The 22,438-nt window shown below is 27.3% G+C and overlaps 1 protein-coding gene across 1 annotated transcript; it reads left to right on the top strand.

Moving 5' to 3' along the window:
* Window positions 1–12,674: 12,674 nt before the first annotated feature.
* Window positions 12,675–13,769, top strand: LOC128667310 (GATA zinc finger domain-containing protein 14-like; the record flags this gene model as incomplete). The annotated part of the gene is made up of 1 exon (XM_053736918.1): window positions 12,675–13,769. A coding segment is annotated over one exon (1,095 nt), but the record flags the coding sequence as incomplete, so codon positions are not given.
* Window positions 13,770–22,438: the final 8,669 nt, after the last annotated feature.

Genomic DNA, 22,438 nt, shown 5'->3' with positions numbered 1-22,438 from the left:
TGCCAGATGTGGACAGGGTGGACACCCGGCGAGGCTGTGTACCAACATGCCAAGAGAGGACAGGCCTTTCTGCAATGAGTGCCTCAAATTTTACTCCGGGAGATGCGATGGACCCCATGGAAGACTACATCTCGGGAACTTAGGTGATCAATTAAGTGAGCTACCATGGTAAGGGTGGTTGACGGATGACGACCGGCTACGCAGAGTTTACTGCTTGAACGAGATGGGTCCTAGCGACCCTAAGACGGCCAACTTGGAGGCCGTATGAGAAGATGGGCGGATAAGCCACCACCGTTTTTCCTTTCTTTTTTTTTCTTTAGATGTTTCATTTATATTTATTTATTATTTACATTCATTTGTTATAAGACGCCCTGTGAAGTAGTCATCAGGATTTTGTTTCTGATAAATAAAACGGAGCAACCCAACCAATTGAGAGAGTACTTAATTCGTTGATCAAACTAGTTCACCCCCTTTTCCCTCCCATCGACGGTTCGAGCAGGTTGGTAAGTGACGGAGTTGTTTGACATTTTGTTCGAGTTCTTTTTGTTTTTGTCGTTTCGGTTAAATTATTTTTCTTTTGATTTTGATTATTTTGTTTTATATACCCGGTACAAAAGATCCAGGTATAAGTATTGAATTTAAGGTTTCAGGTGATTGTACCGGCGGAGGGAATGCAGAGTCTCGTCCGTGTTTCAGGGGCAAAACACTGCCTGGTGGGGAGGTGTCACGTAACGATTCAAATTATCTTATTTTAGTTAGTTGTAAGTGAAATATTTTAATTTTACATTTAAATTTGAGTCGTTACGCGGGCATTCCGCCATTTCGCCGATGGAGACGGCAGTCCGTGCACAGTGCTGGCGCATGCGCGCCGTGTATGAGAGAGCACGTGTGCAAAATAATTTTAATTTATAATTTAAAAATACAAACAACTGATTTTCGTTATATTTAAGTATTTGTTTATGATTTTGAAACAGTTGGGATGCATAATCCAGTGTAACATTATGCCCCAATATTTGTTTACCATATTATTTTATTTAAACTTGTCATCCGACTAAGGATGTCAGTTGTCGTTTAGAAAAATATTGACCGCCGGGTATAGGTCAATCAATACCTTGGCTATATTCCCGACGTCATTTTTATGATTGTTAAATAATTATTATTTCATTTATTATATAAAATAAAAAAATTCATACGTTATAAATAAATGGTTCATACACTAAATAATTATTCATGTATCGTTTAAGTGTCCAGAAATGATCTTTATATTTTATATTTTTTTAATTTAAAACTAGGCCCAGGGCTAGTAGAAATAATCATAACAGTAATTAAGGGCGATGGGCGCGTCTCGTGGGCGACGACCAACAGGTGGAGGATAGAGTAATTGAATTAGAAAGATACGGGCAGTGATTGTGTGCGGACGCTGGCCTTTGAGCAAAATTATGCATAATTGCGTCTTATTATTTAATCTTTGTTAATAATTAAAATTGTCGCTAATATTAGCTATTAGTTGTTGTTCACCGGGTGATTGTTTGATCATTTGGATTTAATCATCGGGAGATTATTTTTTTTCCGAGTAAGTACTTTTGTATTTTTTTCACGGCATATATTTTCACATGATAACCTTCACCGGTAGTTGTTGGTCGCCGCGGCCAGTGAAATTAAGTTGTTAATAATTGACTGCTGAATTATACATGGAATTTATTATAAATAATTATTGTTAATTATCGTTGGATAAGTCCTATCTTATTGTTAAAAATATCTAGGTATTTCCATATATACCTATAAAACATATACAACGTAAATAAACGTTGCCGGTAGACATATATATCTATAGATATAAATATCTATAGAGCGCATACAGTACTTGAGCAAATTCCTCAAGTCCTGACGTCACGACTTGGGTGGAAAAGTCCCCAAAGTATTAAAATTATTTTTTTTGTTTTCACTCAAAGTATTTGTATGAATATTAAGCATTATTATTTATATTTATTATTATTTAAGATAATTAAGTAACTTTACTTTTTCTTTTCATTTTGGTTTACTACCCCAGCGGCCAAAAAAATAGTATTGCAATTATTTTATTGTAAAATTATAAATTATTTTAACAGCGCCGAATTTATTATTTTGAGTGTGAGTGAGGAAAAATTATGTATCTTTCTCTCTCACACAGGTGCTGAGAGATAAAATAAGAGATAAAAATATTGTTATTATCTATTAATTTTGGACAAATTCCAACTGGGATAATTAATTCTTTTATTCAATATTAAGATTGATGGCACTAACTAAATTGAATTATATTAGTTTATGTTAAATTGAGTATAAATAATTTTTTCTAGTTACATTATTTTCCGAGTTGAGTACTTTGTTTTGATGATGCGATATTTATCTAATAAAATTTATCTCCAGTGGCAAAAGTGTGTAACGGTCTAAATTTTATTTTGGCAATCCCGAGGTATGTATCACCAGGTTGTTAGCAATTTGAACCCAAACTAAATATTGTGACAAATTATTATTTGTTTTTACTGTTGTTTATAGAATTAAATATTCAGAAACCAACAGCTGTCGGGGAGAATTTAATATTTATTTTCCTCTGGATCTTTTTCCACTGTCTCATTTTATTTTTTTCTACTCGCATTTATTATTTGTATGTAATTATTTATTATTCATTTACAATTTTCTATTATTTCTTTAATTTCTATTGCGTCACTCGAGTGTTTTCCGCTTCGCCACATGTCGCTTGCTCGGACTTTCCCTCGTAAATCCCCCCTGTATAATTTTTGTCCGTTTTGGATAAACGGTCTGGAGTCTGCGTGCACTAACCCAGCCTGAGGAGCTGGTCCAGGCACGACAACAATTAATTATCATTTATAGTTTAACAATTATTTGAATTTATTATTTTATTATAATTTAATTTTATTATTCGTTAATAATAATTATTATTAATTTATCACGCGTGGGCGACCGCATACGCTATATTGTGCTGTCTCGCGTCTACGTCACGGAATTTCAGAGCGGTATACGTTATAGAGTATAGGAGTTCTTCAATTACCAAACAAAATTTATTCATTTTTAAGATGTATTTATAAATTCACCAGATTTATAAAACTTTACATCTTTGTTTTATTCTTACAAGAATAATAATCTTTTGTATACAGAAGTATACAGTCAAATTTCCCAAAATTAAATAAGACAAATAATGGCGTCGATAACGACGATGATTTCTAATATTTTTATTTGTCTTTAATTTCTGAGGTGATTCGATCCAAATTTGATCTATCTGATAGTATATTGATGGTGATCTGCCTATTGATGTAGTGGAACAATTTTTAAAAAACCAGTTTCTTAAACATCTTACATTATTATGAGTACAGGAATAATAATTGTTCTCAGAGTCATAAAATTTTTGTATGAACAAAAATAATTTCTAATGAATTTTTTCAATGATAGACATTTCATCTCTTCTGGGTCGATGATTGGTTTTTTATCATCAAATGCTGAATCCAGCCGATTCTTTTTCATAGTTCTTTTGACATAAATGTAGGTTATTGTTATGTCTAAATTAATTTTTTTTATTCTTATAATTATGGAAAAATAATTATTACAGAGCTCTTGTTTTCAAAAGTGCGCGAAAACGCAGCGTCAGCTTTTTCAACCTTTTTATGCGACAAAGAATAGTGGGAGGATAACTGCAATAAGTTTAACAAATAATTAATAAACTGTTGTCACCTTCCACCAATGACAATAATTAAAAATTACCCATCAATCGTCGAATCAAAGTTTATAAAAAGCCTGATCACCCACAGCTCACGGCTAGTCGGTTTATAAAACTTACGGTCCGCGAATATTTGAACGTCGAAATTTCGTACAGTCTTATTGCAGGATTCCGCCTAGGCGTTGAAAGGTCAATAAGAAGATCTTTAATATTTTTTATTTAAACCTTATTGCAGGAATCCGCTTCGACGATGAATAATGAATAAGGCATTCTAAAATTGACATCTTTTTGCAGTCAATTATTGCAGGAATCCGCTTAGGCGTTGAAAAAGCAATAATTGACCTCTTTATCTATAGAAAATCCTCAAAGATTGATAGAAACATCTGGTCTGATCGAAATAGTGACGCTAATCACGTGAGTTTGCGATTCCATCTCGGGCTGAGTTATTTTGTGCATAAAACCACTTTCCGGGTGTGTAAAAAGGACGCATTAAACATAAAATAAAAATCTTATATAAATATCCATCGATAATAAATATTCTCAAAATATCAATTGTTTAAAAATTGTGAAAAGATTCAGTGTACAAGTGAATTGTAATTAAATCAGTAATAAAAAGACAAAAATCATAAGTTCAGCCTTCCGAGTTTCACTTGAGAGTAGCTCCTAAGTTTACATCCTATTACCCCAGCCGCGCCCATCCAACCAAATCCTACAGGAGGACATAAGGTGAGCTGCAACGTTCTGGAGGGATTTAACCTGCCGTATCTAAAAAGAAAGAAACGTCGAAAGGTAGGTGAAAGATTTACATTCTACTCTTTCATAATATAACAGGTTCAACACAAGAGCACCAGTCTCTTCGGATACGTTTTGGGTTCTTACTTTTCGAAAGACCCACCATAAATAATAAATTATAGGAAAATAACTCTTTCTCGCATTCTTTACTGTTGTCCGCAACCTCCAAATCGCTCGTCTAAATTTTTCTATCGCTACTGAAGGGAGAAATCCCGGATAATTAATTTAAATTTAAGCGGCGGATATAACATTATATTTCGTAAAATAATAGTAAGTATATCTTTTACATTTTTATATGGTATTATACCAGAATTCCAAGCTAATCCATGATTAAAATCAGCTAATCATTCTGACGTTTTTCCGGAACAGTTAGATCTACTTGATCAAATGATGATCAAAAAGCAGAGAGGTAGAATTCACGAAATTATCAGCATCATCATGAATACTAATTGATGATTACATTTGACAATAAAATAATTGTCAATCATAAATCCTTAAACATCCAAGATACGCCATTTTTAACTCTGTGTTGAAGTATGATGCAAGACTGAGCAATAATTTTTGAATTTTGTGCCATATATATTTTTACAATCTTTCTTTCTCATAATGGTGTCTATAGCATGTGTTAGAGTCTTCTCGGAATATGGCGTCATCTATTGCGTTATATTTTTATGTATTCAAGAAATAAGTACGCTACTATTTACGATACAATCAGAATTTTCTCAGAATCTAATGTACCCAGATAGCAAAATGACGTCTAGATAAGTTCTGAATGAGTTCCTATTTATGATTTGGACGTCTCATCAGCATCTTGAAGAAGTCTTTGATAAGTTCTCAAGATGTCTAATGAGCCCCCTAGCGAACTCAATAAGATGTCTTTAGAATGAGTTCTTAAAGAGTTCTTTTTTCTGACTTCGCAAATAACACTTCAGTATGAATTTATCATGACGTCTTTAAAGAGCTCCTAATTTTAACTTTATAAAAAAGTTTGAAAATGAATAAATTTAGACGTCACAAAATTGATGTCTTGTTTATGAAGTCTTCAAGAACTCTTAATTAAGAGTTCTTAAAAATGATATCTTTAAGAAGCCATTATAAGACTTCTTGAGGACGCCTTTAAAAAGACGTCGTAAAGCAGTCATTCTGACTTGAATGCTGTCTGGGTAATGACTTATTCTGTAGAAATTTCTTGACTTTTTTTTTTCACCATAGAAATATGAATATTTGTTGCACAGCTCAAGAGCGAAAGCGCTGAAGGTGCTTTATAATCGCTCTAAATTTTTTGACTCATTCACTCACAAATTATCTCTAGACTTTTTCGATTACACTAAAATCGTTCAAATTTTATACCAACACAGAGACAATTTGTAAATGAATAATTTCGGACTAATATTAAGTCGATTAATTATTCCATTAATTAAATATAAATTATTTTAATCCCAGTGACATGAGTTGTCAATTGTCGTGTATGAAACTTGGTAAACCAAATAACTCTCGAAAGAAACAGTTAATCGGTCTAATTTTTTTTACTATCTTTGTATTTTTGATCACAAGAACCCTATTAAAAGTTATTGTCTAAATCGTTTTAATTTAATTGTAATTAATTAAAAACGTAAAATTAATTATTCACGAAAAGTTTAGCGGCAATTTTTATCTTTACTATTGTTATTATTACAAAATTAAATTTTTTTTTCTTTTTTTCTCCCCATCAACTACTGACAGCAGCACTAGCGCATAACAGTAGGTTTAAAAAAAAAAGAGCTACTTCTACAACAAAAATGCGGGATTCTTAGAAAAAATTTAAATAAAAAAAAAAGAAATTTAACTGGAATCAAGAAATGAAAAAATCAAAGTAATAATTCAAAAGTTGAATAAAAATTCATAATAAAAAAAAAACAAATAAAAATAATGATTAAAAATAAAATGAGCGATTGAAGTGTGCAATTTTTGATTTTCCAACATTTTTTACGGAATCCAATTGATCTATTATTTTGGATAAAAAACGTTTTTAATTTAAATTGTAGACACTAATTTTTTCTTAAAATTATCATACAATCTCTTACAATTATCTCTAAAACAATATTTATTTATAATAATTTCCTGAATTTTCTATGGAAATATCATTCTCAACAAGTTGAAACTTTCTAAAACGAGTTGAAACCGGTTTCAACTCGATTATACCCCATTCTGAAAAAAGTAAAAACGCGTTTTAAACAAGTTGAAACCAATTTCCAGTTGCTTAAGACCAATTCTAAACATGCTAGAACTTGTTCCAATCAAGTTCAAACTTGTTTATGATCTCGTGAGTCTCAGGATTGCATCAGAAAGAAGGGGGCTCGAACTTATGACGCCTTCTCGAGAACTGTTAAAAATACGTCATTATTCCGATAAATGCTACGTGACTGATGCAATAAAGGTCAGTATTTCATCATCTTTCAGAGGTTGTTCAGTAACGCCACCACAGTCGCGCAGTCCATATAAATAGAGGATCGTTGTAGAGCAGTGAACATTATTTTCTGAATTTATATCCAGTAAACATAATCTAAGGTAAAAGCGTCCATTATTGACAGGACCCCTACTATTGACATATTGTTTTAGTTTATTAATTCTTTAATTACCCGGATGAATTATCACACTGCTCAATACTTCTTATCAATTTTTTTATAGTTTTCAATGAAAAAATAGTTCAATTTTATTTCTGGGTATGAATTATTCGCTCCAAAAAAGTTTGTTTTTCAAAGTAGACCACCATCGCTAGAATGTACGAAATTTCTTAACAATTTCGCTTAGAGAGATCGTATTTTTAGAAACGCATTTCTCTATACAGTTCTAATGTAAGTGTATCATTCAAAAGTATTTCAGATTCTGTATGGCCTAAATAACCTCTGAATCATTGATTTAGACTGATGAATCGTAGTTATTATTCAAAAATAGCAGATGTCAATAATCAGTACATAAAAATTGACGTCTGTTAACTAGCGACAGGCCACAAACGGAAGTAACTTAACCTCCTAAACATATATCGATATATTGATGTTTACACGCTGTCTAAGAATTTCATAATGAATAAAACAGTGAACAAAAATTGTTGAAGCAAGAACAGTGTCGATGAGTGTATGAAGAAATAAAACTGTGTCCTAGATGAATTTTTAATTGTAATTATCGTATTTTTTCGCTTTTAATTATTATAACTATAATTGATTTTAATCTAATTGACGGTGGTCTACTCATTTTCTACGAACTTGATTTGTTGGTTTTAAATTAATATATTTTTTATTTGATTCATCGCTATTGAAGTAAATTAATTAAGATATACGAGTAGAAATATTAATTAAAGCGTCCAATGCAAAAAAGTTAATTACAATTTTACGTCCAGAATAACGAACACAAGTTATTCAGTCCCTTAATACCGAGTCAAAGCACTTAAGCCATTTACTCGGGTAGCGGGGATCTCGCTATCTAGTGTCGAGTATGTCAATGTACGAAAATAAGATATACGGGGTGAATGGATGTGTCTTATCACTAGATAAATGAACAATTAATTAAACTTGCAATTAGTTTGTTCAATATAATAAATTGTCAGGATACATTATTTGGCTGAGCTAGAGACCAGATTGTTGATGAAGATTGTCACGATATTTAAGTATCGCGGCAGTCTCACATCAGGTCGGTGAGCAACAGATGGCAACACACGCTGCTCACACGTCTCTACACTCATTAATTTTATGATTATTTTGTTTATATGTACAATTTTATTTCAATTACTACACTCCTATTACTTAACTAATTTATTAGGTGAAAACTGCGCTGAAGTCAGCAAAAATTACTGATCATGTGGAGTTTACAAGTAGATTTTATGAGGCTGGGAGATAATTATTCATTTTATTTATATGCTTGTAGTTATTGTGGTTGGTCGGCGCATGCGCGGCGACGCAACAGTTGTCATCAACAAATTTATTATGTTATGAATTAATTTTAGAGTTATCATACATAAATCAGCTATGGATTTAGCAATTTATAATACTGGTAATTAGTAATGCGAGAAGTAATTGGGCATTTGACGTCGGGAATTGGCGAAGTTACACAATTGACATCGGGTACGTTGTCGTTGGTAGTATTTGAAATTAACATGCGACGGAGATAGTTCTCCATTGGTTAAACTGAGATGCAGATATACAAGATTGCCGGTCGAGGGGCCGGCATGAATAATAATCGAGCCTAGTGGATGATTAAATTTTGATCGCAAATATTTATTATTATTTGAATGCCGAATATTTATTGTGGAAATATTTTGATATCATTGTTATTTTATGTCACGTGATGACAAACATATGCGACTGGGTTTCGATAGTCTTATATATATGTATATATACATCACAAACTGTTGATTATTAATTTGAGTTATTAATTATTATTTATTTGAGTATTGGTTATGAATTACTAGTAATTTGCGTATTGATGATTATTAGTTTGAGTTATGAATTATTATTTATTTGAGTATTGGTTATGAATTACTAGTAATTTGCATATTGATGATTATTAATTTGAGGTATTAATTATTAATTATTTGAGTATTAATTATTAATTATTTGAGTATTAGTTATGAATTATTATTAATTCGAGTGATGAATTATTATTAATTTGAGTATTGATTATTGTTAATTTGAATTATTAATCATTATTAGTGTGAGGATTGGTTGTTATCAATTTGAGTTATCATTATTATTAAGTTTAGTCTGAACTATTAAGTTATTATTTAATTATCACGTGAGAGTGATCAAGGTATAAATACCAGTCATAATTATTTTACCCAAGAGGTGATATTTATTTTATTATTGCGTCCAAAATAATATTATTTTGAAATACCGTAAATTCACCAGTGGAATTTACTGGAAAAGTTGACTGGAAATAATTGAACTGAAATTACTTATGTTCACGTGCGAGTGAAATATTAATTATCACCAGATGTGTTTTTTTTTTTTTTTTACAATACATTTATTGTTTCTGTAATATTATTATTATTTGAATTCTATATACGCATACTATTATTATTATTGTTTTGTCAGTGAGCTACTATTATTTTTCCGAATATTATTTATGTACATATGCGATATAGCTGATTGATTAATTAACTAATTAACTAATTGATAATTAAAAACAAATGGTCATCAACCCGGTATTTCTGTAACTTTGTCATTTTAATTACTGCTATCTTTTCTTGCTATCCTTATTCCTAAATCCGGAATCGCTATCCTGTTATTTATTTATTTTCATTTTCATTTTTCCGTTGTGATTTTCGAGTTCATTTTTGTTCGTGGGGTACACGAACTGGCGCCCAACTAGGTTATCTAACCCAGCCTGAACAGAGTCGCGAGTCCAGGGAGATTCAGGGTATCTTCAGGTGGGACATTTTGGGTTTGGTATCATTTTACTTTCAGGTCTTTCAACCAACGGAGAGCCATAACGGCTATTGAATGCCAACCACACTCCGCCGTGGGACGCGTAAAATAGTAGGGAACGTTATAAGATTCGATTCTTATTAAATTGTTGTTGGTTGTAATTCGGTTCGAAATAAATTGTTGTCAGGTGGCTTGGTAGTTGGTTACGATCCTTGAATGTTGAGAATTGTTGATGTGAATGAGCAAAGGGGTTTACTTATACTGGGTAGTTGACACTCTGTCTGAATATACACTTTAAAAATGACGAAATTTATTTAAATGTGAATAATAAAGTTTAAAATAGCAACAATATTCAATAGAAATAATTTAGTTGATTATATTATTTATAATATTAAATAAAAGAATTAACAATCGAAATTATTTTTATTTAGATTAATTTAATTTTATATTGTATAAATTCTGAATTTAATTGTTAATGACTCGAACCAAGAGATTAAATTTTAATATTTTAAAATAATATGATTCTATGAAATCAAGAGCTTGATAATTAATGGGCGCAGAGGACTAATTTGCGGCGGTTTTTACAGACGCTATCAAAGGCGAGGGGTAACGCGCGCGACCTTGATTTGATTTTGTTACCAAAAACTAGTGTTATTAAGGTGAGTTGAATATTTGCGGGTCATGGTGTAGAAAGAAAGTGCACGGGACGACATAGGGTAGAAGCTTCTAGAACAATGACTCACACCCAAAAAAAAATAGCCAAGTCCCATGTTAAAAGATAGTGATTATTTTGGTTTGTTAATTATTTATTATTAATTAGATTTATGATTTAAGTGGTTACTCATTATTAATCCGTGGTTTTTTATCCTTCGATTGATTTTATTAATTTTTTTCTATCGTTATTGGCTCAAATATTAAAATTATTTTTAATTATTATGGAGCGATTATTAAATAATCTAAAATTGTTATTGGTTCGGTTAAATATGAGGAACAATAGGATGACACTGGGGCTTCTGAATTGTCATTATTCTAATTATTTATTAGGTTATTATTAAGAGCTGAACATAGATATAGTCATATGTGTTAGATAGGGCGACAGAAGATGAGTCGTGAGACTGGCCTCAAAAGGAGATTTCATAAATCTAGATCAGTGTTAGTAAATGAGCCTTAGTTTAGATTATTAATTACTGGTTGTAATTATTAAATAATCCGAAATTGTTTGTGGCTTGCTTGGATGAGATATATATAAGAAGAGAATTATGGTGGTATATATAAGAGAGCATTATGGTGTTTTTAATTTATCATTGATTCAATTATTTATCGAGTTATTTAAATAAAAATTATCGTTATTTCCATATGTGTTAGTACGGTACGCGGTGGCACGCGTCGCAAGCAATAATAATAATAATAATAATAATAATAATAATAATAATAATAATAATAATAATAATAATAATAATAATAATAATAATAATAATAATAATAATAATAATAATAATAATAATAATAATAATAATAATAATAATAATAATAATAATAATAATAATAATAATAATAATAATAATAATAATAATAATAATAATAATAATAATAATAATAATAATAATAATAATAATAATAATAATAATAATAATAATAATAATAATAATAATAATAATAATAATAATAATAATAATAATAATAATAATAATAATAATAATAATAATAATAATAATAATAATAATAATAATAATAATAATAATAATAATAATAATAATAATAATAATAATAATAATAATAATAATAATAATAATAATAATAATAATAATAATAATAATAATAATAATAATAATAATAATAATAATAATAATAATAATAATAATAATAATAATAATAATAATAATAATAATAATAATAATAATAATAATAATAATAATAATAATAATAATAATAATAATAATAATAATAATAATAATAATAATAATAATAATAATAATAATAATAATAATAATAATAATAATAATAATAATAATAATAATAATAATAATAATAATAATAATAATAATAATAATAATAATAATAATAATAATAATAATAATAATAATAATAATAATAATAATAATAATAATAATAATAATAATAATAATAATAATAATAATAATAATAATAATAATAATAATAATAATAATAATAATAATAATAATAATAATAATAATAATAATAATAATAATAATAATAATAATAATAATAATAATAATAATAATAATAATAATAATAATAATAATAATAATAATAATAATAATAATAATAATAATAATAATAATAATAATAATAATAATAATAATAATAATAATAATAATAATAATAATAATAATAATAATAATATTAATAATAATAATAATAATAATAATAATAATAATAATAATAATAATAATAATAATAATAATAATAATAATAATAATAATAATAATAATAATAATAATAATAATAATAATAATAATAATAATAATAATAATAATAATAATAATAATAATAATAATAATAATAATAATAATAATAATAATAATAATAATAATAATAATAATAATAATAATAATAATAATAATAATAATAATAATAATAATAATAATAATAATAATAATAATAATAATAATAATAATAATAATAATAATAATAATAATAATAATAATAATAATAATAATAATAATAATAATAATAATAATAATAATAATAATAATAATAATAATAATAATAATAATAATAATAATAATAATAATAATAATAATAATAATAATAATAATAATAATAATAATAATAATAATAATAATAATAATAATAATAATAATAATAATAATAATAATAATAATAATAATAATAATAATAATAATAATAATAATAATAATAATAATAATAATAATAATAATAATAATAATAATAATAATAATAATAATAATAATAATAATAATAATAATAATAATAATAATAATAATAATAATAATAATAATAATAATAATAATAATAATAATAATAATAATAATAATATTAATAATAATAATAATAATAATAATATTAATAATAATAATAATAATAATAATAATAATAATAATAATAATAATAATAATAATAATAATAATAATAATAATAATAATAATAATAATAATAATAATAATAATAATAATAATAATAATAATAATAATAATAATAATAATAATAATAATAATAATAATAATAATAATAATAATAATAATAATAATAATAATAATAATAATAATAATAATAATAATAATAATAATAATAATAATAATAATAATAATAATAATAATAATAATAATAATAATAATAATAATAATAATAATAATAATAATAATAATAATAATAATAATAATAATAATAATAATAATAATAATAATAATAATAATAATAATAATAATAATAATAATAATAATAATAATAATAATAATAATAATAATAATAATAATAATAATAATAATAATAATAATAATAATAATAATAATAATAATAATAATAATAATAATAATAATAATAATAATAATAATAATAATAATAATAATAATAATAATAATAATAATAATAATAATAATAATAATAATAATAATAATAATAATAATAATAATAATAATAATAATAATAATAATAATAATAATAATAATAATAATAATAATAATAATAATAATAATAATAATAATAATAATAATAATAATAATAATAATAATAATAATAATAATAATAATAATAATAATAATAATAATAATAATAATAATAATAATAATAATAATAATAATAATAATAATAATAATAATAATAATAATAATAATAATAATAATAATAATAATAATAATAATAATAATAATAATAATAATAATAATAATAATAATAATAATAATAATAATAATAATAATAATAATAATAATAATAATAATAATAATAATAATAATAATAATAATAATAATAATAATAATAATAATAATAATAATAATAATAATAATAATAATAATAATAATAATAATAATAATAATAATAATAATAATAATAATAATAATAATAACAAAAGAAAGATTAGTCATAAAACACGCGTTCGAAGGAATTTATAGATCTAGATCAAGGTTATTGGAGGAGTTTTCATTTTAAATAACTAGTTGCAGGTTACACGAAATGGTAAATTCCTTGATCGATCTCTGGTGTTTAGTTAGTTGGTATAGTAGTGTTTATCTAATCTCTAATTCTATTTTTCTTTACCCACTGGTTTATTATAATTATCTCGTGTTGTTATCGATAAGTGTCTATGAATCTAGTCATTACCTATAGGATGTTAAAACTTTATTATTATGGCTGTGTGCTCTGCTGCGATATGTGATGGCTGTCCGATAATATGTAGTTAATTAATTGTTATTTTATTTATTTTTTCGCAGAATATAGCGTCTTAATTATGAATGTTTAGTCTCTTTTTTATTATTACGTTTCTGGTGATATAGCGTTCTTGTTTACATCAACAATTTTGACAGCTCATCTGACTTTAGATATATTTAATTTTTAATTTATAATTTTTATCTTTTCTATATATATATACATATATATATATATATATATATATATATATATATATATATATATCACTTCTGTATTTTGGCATGTTACGCCGTAACATACATTAATTTTAAAAACGATAAAAAAATCCAAACAATCTAGTTGACACACTGTAAATTTTTCCCTAAACTGTGAATTTTATAAACTATAATATAATTTTTTACACTGTTGATTCACATGTGTGTGAATCTTGAATTAATTTTTAATTATGAACCTGAATGATATATATATATGGATAACGATATGGATAATTAAAAACATTGATAGTTTTCTTGTTTTATTAGTGAATATAATTGGTAATTAAGGATATAGATTTATATCCTGCGTTTTTTGTTTATTACTTTCTGTCTATAGTATATATATGAGGCATTCCATGCCAAATCGTCCTACAAATGGATTTTGCATCTCCGATTCGGCTGAAATTGGGTCACTTTTTTGTACCCCTAGAAAAAGGTTTTCATGAATTTTTTCACATTTTTTCATCTAGCCAATCGGGAGATATGAATTTTTTAAGATTTCGGGGATTTTTTTTTTTTAAATAGCCATAACTTAATGGAAAATTGACCAATTTGGGTAGTTTTTTTTTAAATTCGTGTTTTTTAATGAATTTTCTAGAAAATTCATGCAAAAAATTATTCATTATGAATTTGATTGTTTTTGTTTTATTTTAAACTCAAAACAGCAATTTTAAGATTGTTTGTATCCTTCGATTTTTTATTTCATATTTAAAGACTATTACTCTCCAAAACCCGAATTGTGAGCCTAGTCTCGTAATGGGATGATAATGGGTTATGATTTTTTTTCATTTTGAAATTAACTATTTTTTTTTAGTTTATAGCAATAAAAATTTTTTTTCATTGAATTTTTTTTTTTTTGCTAATTGGCACACTAGAATAATATTAGTTATTATTTTTAACATGAAAATTTCCGAAAAAAATTAAAGAATTTTCAAAAAACTTAGACTAATAATTTAAAAAAAACAAAAAAGTGGGTTGAAGAATCGAAGATATTTGGAAGAGATATTTCAACAAAGTTGAAATATCACTTGAAAATTAAAAAATAACGGTGAAAGAAAAATTTTACGGATTTTTATATTTTCTTTTTTTTTTTTCTAAAACTACATTTCAAAACTACGAAAATAGCCTTCAGTAAAATAAGGTTACAATAATTTAATCAGGTCAGAATTTCTGAAAATTACTATACCGTTATTTTTTTGTGATATTCAAAAATTAATATCTTTGAGGATTTGTAAAATTAAGGGTTAAAAATTTAGGGGTAGGCGTCTTTTGATTCGCACAAACACAAAAAAATCAACTAAATCTAAAAATACAATTTCTAGAATCTGGTGATTTGGTGTGAAATGACCCATATATAAAAAAAACCATTTGTTATGGTCACTGGTGTCATTAGTATTTAACCACTCAACCACTATGCGGTGCTGCTTACGCCGAATAATTAAGTGATTATAAGTTAAAATATCTACTTAAGTTTAATGATAAAGAATATAAAAGGCGGATTACGATATAATACAACTTAATCTCAACTTCCAAAAAATTCAATGGGTGCTGTAATCCATTTTATTTAAATAATCGCGTAGTAAAAAAATATTTCAGGTTAGCGTCAATAAATGTGCAACCGAAGTTTAATATTGGTAGTACCGATTATCTATGTACAGTAGGGGGTCCATTATTTACCAAATTAGATTTTTTTAATTAGCCATGATAAAAATCATTTATTCGTGATCCAAAAATAATAATAAAAAAAAAAACGTTTATTTTAGCGCCATTTAACCCTGCCTAAGTAATGATACATTCTCATTTTAGTAGAATGAGAAAAATTTTATCACCTGCTTAAAAATACGTGCACAGCAATAACAAATATATATTTTTTTAGGAAATTTCCCGCTCTTCAAAAAAAGGTCTCTTATGTTTTTTTTTGTGAATCCAACCGTTTAAGAGATATTATAACGGCGTAGATTTGAATTTACCGCGTATAAGTTAAGTCAAAATAAAATCTATGATACGACTAGTCGTCCGGAAGTGAAGATTCCCAATGCTCGGACGTCATTCCCCAATTTGAACTAAGTACTAGTCCGAAGTCGAGTGGGGAGCGAATAATTATAAACTGGGACCGGAACGAGAATAGACATTAACCATCGAAACGACCGGACCGAGCGGATCGAGTTGAGAACCGGGTGCAATCTACCAGCTACGAGACGCCATAACAGACGCCGGCTTTTGGGCGCTTAATTTTATATCAGGTAATTAATTAATTGAGAACTTGTGTTCTACTGTGGAACCAAGCGATAAATTATTCAAATCTTTTATCAGATACCAGGCATGTAGCCGGTATCTACTATCAACAATGCTGATTGCGTCTGATTAAGCAGATTGAAGGAGAGAACGGGGCTTAGAGAAAAGACAGAGAGTGATAGCAGACTGTACGAGACAGAACAGAATTACGAGATAACCACCACGACAAAATTACAAAGAGGACGACTACGACGAGAACCGATCTGCGGAAGGTTAATTATTGTGAAGGTATTTATAAAATTATTCCAGGCAGTAAGCCGGAAAATTTTATTTAAATACATAGTATACGTCTGATAGCATCGCTTTAATCGTTCATAGATTTATTACTTGTAAATTAAAATAATTCAATAAAATCGAAATTAAATTATACAAAAATAATTAATTAATTAACTCCAGGCAGGTAGCCGGAGCTATTACGTAGTCAAGTATTTTCAGGCGGGTAGCCGGAAGATTCTAGAAGTGTCCAGGTAATCTAGTTATAATTGCTAGACGGAAAAATGGATTAATTATAAGTAAATTTCATAATAAAATAGATAAAATAATTATAAATAAAATTAAGGGTAAAGCGTCTCGGTAAAAATATAAGAAGGTCCGCGGCTAAAGTTACGGATGAAAATCAGATAAATAAAATTGAAGTCAATGGATAAATAATAATTAATTAAATAAAAGAATTAATAAAAGAAAAGGTATTGATAAAATAAGAATATTATTGTGATGATAAAAGTACCTGGAAAGAGCATGTAAAAAGAACGGATAAATTGTAACGGCGGAACTTTGAGTTTAGATAATTTGGTAACGTGGTGATGAAATTACTGAGTAAAAAGTCGTGATATTTCCAGAGTAAAAATAATTTGTAAGAAAGTGATAAAAGGAAATAATAAGAATTGAGGAAAACTAAAATTAAATAATAAATTAATTAATAATTATTTATTTCTCGAATTAATTAATTTATTGCGGGAAAATTATATTATAAAAATTCAGAGTGTGTGTAAAATAAGTCCAGAGGACTGAGTGCGTGTGTGAATGAAATAAATAAAGATTTCAATGAAAAATTGTAGTAATTAAGTATCGCAAAGGTTAAGCGATTTTAAAAATAATTGTGTGTGTGAGTGTGTGGACAATGCCGAAAGTAGTTGGCCAATTTTAATAAAGAAAATATGGCGGGTTAATAATTATAAGGTTCATAATCATAAATGATGAAGGTAATAAAGGTACAAAAAGGTAAAATAAGTTTTATAAGTTATAAGGTTTATAAGTAAATAAGGTGTTATAAAGTTATAAGATATGAGGTTTATAAAGATATAAGGTTGATAAACGTTAATTGAATAAATAAAAGGTTTAGATTGTTAATTCAAAATATTAAATTATTTATAAATTATCCTTCCTCATCCTTCCCTTACAATTAAATAAAATACAACGACCCTGATGATCTACGATCCGGCTCTAAGAGGCCGTTATCACTTTCAGTGGCGCCCTTTAAAAAAGGAATTTAAGGACGACTAGAGTAACAGCTCAGCCCTGTTATAATATTGAAGGTCAAAGTTTGATTTGATTAAAAAAATTTGCATTTTTGTTTGAAATTTAACAACTGTCCAACACCCAGACAAAATTGGGTGCTATACATTTTTTCATAGGAAATTCATCGCTCTTCAAAAAAGCTTTCTAACACTTTTTTTGTAAATTCAACCATTTAAGTGATATCGAAGCTCAAAGTTGATAGATTTAAAAAATGACGTTTTTTGATTAAAATTCTATAAATCTTCAGAAAACGAATATTTACTCGAGCTTTCAACAGTTTTTTGTTGGAAATTTACTGCCCTACAAAAAAAGTATCTTTGATTTTTTTGATTAACTCGACCACTTAAAAGATATGCAAGCTTTAAATTGAAGGAAAAGCTTCATAAACCAACTCAAAATTTTGCTCTGATGATATAAAAAATTTCTTCTATTTCGAGTTCAAATATTTCTCAGCGGTTGAGTTTATCAAAAAAATCAAGGGTACCTTTCTTATAGAGCGGTAAATTTCCGACAAAAAACTGTTAAAAGCTTGAGTAAATATCCGTTTTCTGAAGAGTTATAGAATTTTAATCGAATAACATTATTTTTTAAATTCATCAACTTTGAGCTTCAATATCACTTAAATGGTTGGATTTATAAAACAAGCGTAAGAAACATTTTTTGAAGAGCGATAAATTTCCTACAAAAAAGTTTATAGCGCTCAATTTTATGTCTGGGTTTTAGAGAGTTATCAAATTTCGAACAAAAACGCCAATTTTTTTTAACAAATCAAACTTTGACCTTCAAAATCTCTGAAACAGTTGGATTCACGGAAAAAACGTAAGAGACTTTTTTTGAAGTGCGGGAAATTTCCCACAAAATTAGATATTAGTCATTGCTGTCTACTCATTTTAAAGCAAGTAATTAAATTTTTCTCATTGTACTAAAATGAGAATGTATCATTACTTAGGCAGCGATAAACGGCGCTAGAATAAACTTTTTTATTTTTTTTATTATTTTTGGATCACAAATAAATGATTTTGATCATGGCCAAGTAAAAAAATCTAATTTGGTAAAAAACGGACACCCTAATGTACAGTTTGTCAGAAAAAGTTGAATCTCAGTTTAAAAGGAGAAGAAACAGAAGAAATAGATGACGAAGAAACAATATCCGTAAGTAGTAGTAATGAAGCTACTTCTGATATTGAGGAGATAGATGCTGCTGGAGAACTTCTCGACCAAACCTTGTTAGGTAGAATTTTAAAAATAATTTTTGGGCTCGTCAATTAATTTTATAAATGATAAATTCGATATTTTTAGAAATAACATTTGCATTGCTTATTTTTTTAGGAATAGATTCATTATCCGGTCAATCTACAGCTCGTAGTAATAGCCATTTTAAACTGAGCATTACTACACAATTACCTGTTATCAACAATGCCTTAAATTTTCTAAATCAATCTCCTATTTCTCAAAAAAAATTAACTAATCAAAAATATTTGGATAAAAAAATTACTGGCGAGTATTTGTCAACTGCTTTCGGCTTAGTGGAAAAAACTAACAATCAATTACTCGCGCAAGAATTTTTAGACACAATTGAAGCGTTAAAAAAAAATTTCATGACGAAGAGATTGCTAAAAAAGAAAAAATTCAAATTCTCACTTTATAACCACCCGATTGGAGTACCTATAAAGTTTGTAATATAATGAAAACAACAAAAGATATTGTCAAAGTTTCGAAGTCTCTGAGAGAACGACGTGGAATATTATCATTACCTCATTTAAATCCAGGTAAATCAAACTTTATTTGATATGTGAATCTTTCTAACTAATTCTGGATTTAAACATTTATTTTTAGGCCGACCTTTATCTGAAGATGTTAAGTCAAATGTATTGAAGTTCTATGTTGATGACGAAACGAGTATTAATATGCCGGGTATGAAAGATTTCGTGTCTCTTAGTGTTCAGTCACGAGCTTGACTAATTTGAATCAAGCTTCGTGCGCTCCCGCTAAGTCCGGGAGTTACCGAACTCGCTACTGACTGAAGGTCAGAATAGTGCCGGGTCACTTGTTATTTCGGCCCAGTACATACAATTTCTAATTCAGAACCGTGTCAAGACGTCTTGAGAACACGCCACAAGCTGGCCAATCACATAATTCGTTTTATATTGGTCAGCCAATGAGAGAGTTCGCTATTAACTGCTACCTGTTGGCGCGCTTTTAAGCCAATGGGAAAATTCGTTATACGCAGCATGGCTGCCACGTCAACACCAAGCTTCTCGACGACTCAACGACGCTACCATCTTCATTGATTCTACAACGTGCGTCGCTACTTGTTACCTCGTGCTCTTGAAACCGCTTCGCTATTCTTTTGTGATATTAAATCAACCCGCTACGCTAATTACTCTCTTTATTTAGTCAGTATACTAAGGCTGCTATTTACTGAGAGTAAATTAATAAATTGTGATTTATAATTATATTATTAATAATTGCCGCTTAGATAATCGCTCTTACCACGTGTTAATTATATACGTGAATCTTATCACTAAAGTTGCATTCGCTATCGTGTTTGTTTTATCGCATTCGCTATCAATCATAATTTCTTACAATTTAAGGTGTAAATAAGCGTAAATAAATCTCTCATTTATTTATTGATAAAAACTGTGTAACTTTTAATTGTTTAATTCCTCGCGCCTAAACCAGATCTATTTTAGTTTATTGGCTCACTTTACACTTAGGAACAATCAAGGCATACGTAAGCATATTTAAAAGAGGCTCATTTTATCAAATGTAAAAGAGTTATATGAGCTATTTAAACTGGAGTATCCTGGATATAAAGTTGGATTTTCCATATTTGAGTCATTGCGCGCTAAGTATTGTGTACTGGCAGGATCCGGTGGTACACATACTGTGTATTCATCTCCTATCCACCAGAACGTAAAGCTCATGATATTAGGTTAGATTGACTGAAATTCAAATTTTTCTTTATGATTATAAGTTTTCCTAAATTATGCATTTAACTCCATATTTTTTTAAAATTATGTTTAGGTTCTAATTTACGAAGATTGACCAGTGATCGTCTGACATCTATAGTTGAATATAGTGATTGTTCAAAAGTGATTGTTTGTCAGAATCCATCTTCGGCGTGCTATTTTGAGGAGTGTAAAAGTTGTCCAGGAATTGATGTGCTCGAAAATTTTCTGAACGAAATTTTTGAAGAAAATGATATTGATGAGTTGACCTACCAATGTTGAATTTCAAAGCCACAGACAACCCTCGAAACTTTAATGGTAGTTTCATAAGAATTCATCAATGATTTTTGTGAAAAAATAACAGAACTTTTACCTCATGCTTTTATTGTAAAATCGCAAGCAATATTCATGGAATGTCTTAACGAGTCTCTCGGAACCAATAAATTTCTTGTTATTTGTAATTTTGCCGAGAGCTACAAATTCGTTATCCAAAATGCAGTGCCAGGATTCCACTGAAATAGTGATCAATCGACAATATTTCCTGTGGTTATTTATTTTAAGAAATATAACGAATTATTGCATAGAAGTTTAGTGATCATATCGGACCGTTACATACATGACTCGACTGCAGTTAACGTCTTTTTGAAAATCGTTACTGGTTTTATAAAGTCCTTGTCCGATGATGCTAAAAAGATCTACTGCTTTTCCGATGAAGCTCCACAACAATTTAAAAACTACAAAAACTTCGTTAATTTATATTATCACAAAAAAGATTTTGGTGTAAATGCTGAATGGCATTTCTTTGCCAGTTACCATGGCAAAGGACCTTGTGTCGGTAGAGGAGGGACACTAAAACGAGCTGCAGCAAGAGCTAGTCTTCAACTACCATTTTATAAACAATTATCAAACCCCCAAGAATTGTATCAATGGGTTGTGTAATCAAATAACTTGCCAAAAATCAAAGTAAGATATTCAACTACTACAGATTATGAAAAAGCAACGAAGACTTTAGATATACGTTATTCTAAAGCTAAAACTATCACAGGCACATAAAAGTATCATTGCGTCATGCCAAATACAGATGGATCTCTTACAATGAAACTGATTTCTAGCTCGATTGAGACTTATTTTTGTAAAATATTTAAACGCCAAAAGGAATGAAAAAAAATT

Source organism: Microplitis demolitor, chromosome 2 (assembly GCF_026212275.2).
Source record: "Microplitis demolitor isolate Queensland-Clemson2020A chromosome 2, iyMicDemo2.1a, whole genome shotgun sequence".
In the NCBI taxonomy this organism is placed as follows: domain Eukaryota; kingdom Metazoa; phylum Arthropoda; class Insecta; order Hymenoptera; family Braconidae; genus Microplitis; species Microplitis demolitor.
Note: the sequence above shows the minus strand (reverse complement) of the source record. Positions and strands in the feature narration are given on the sequence as shown.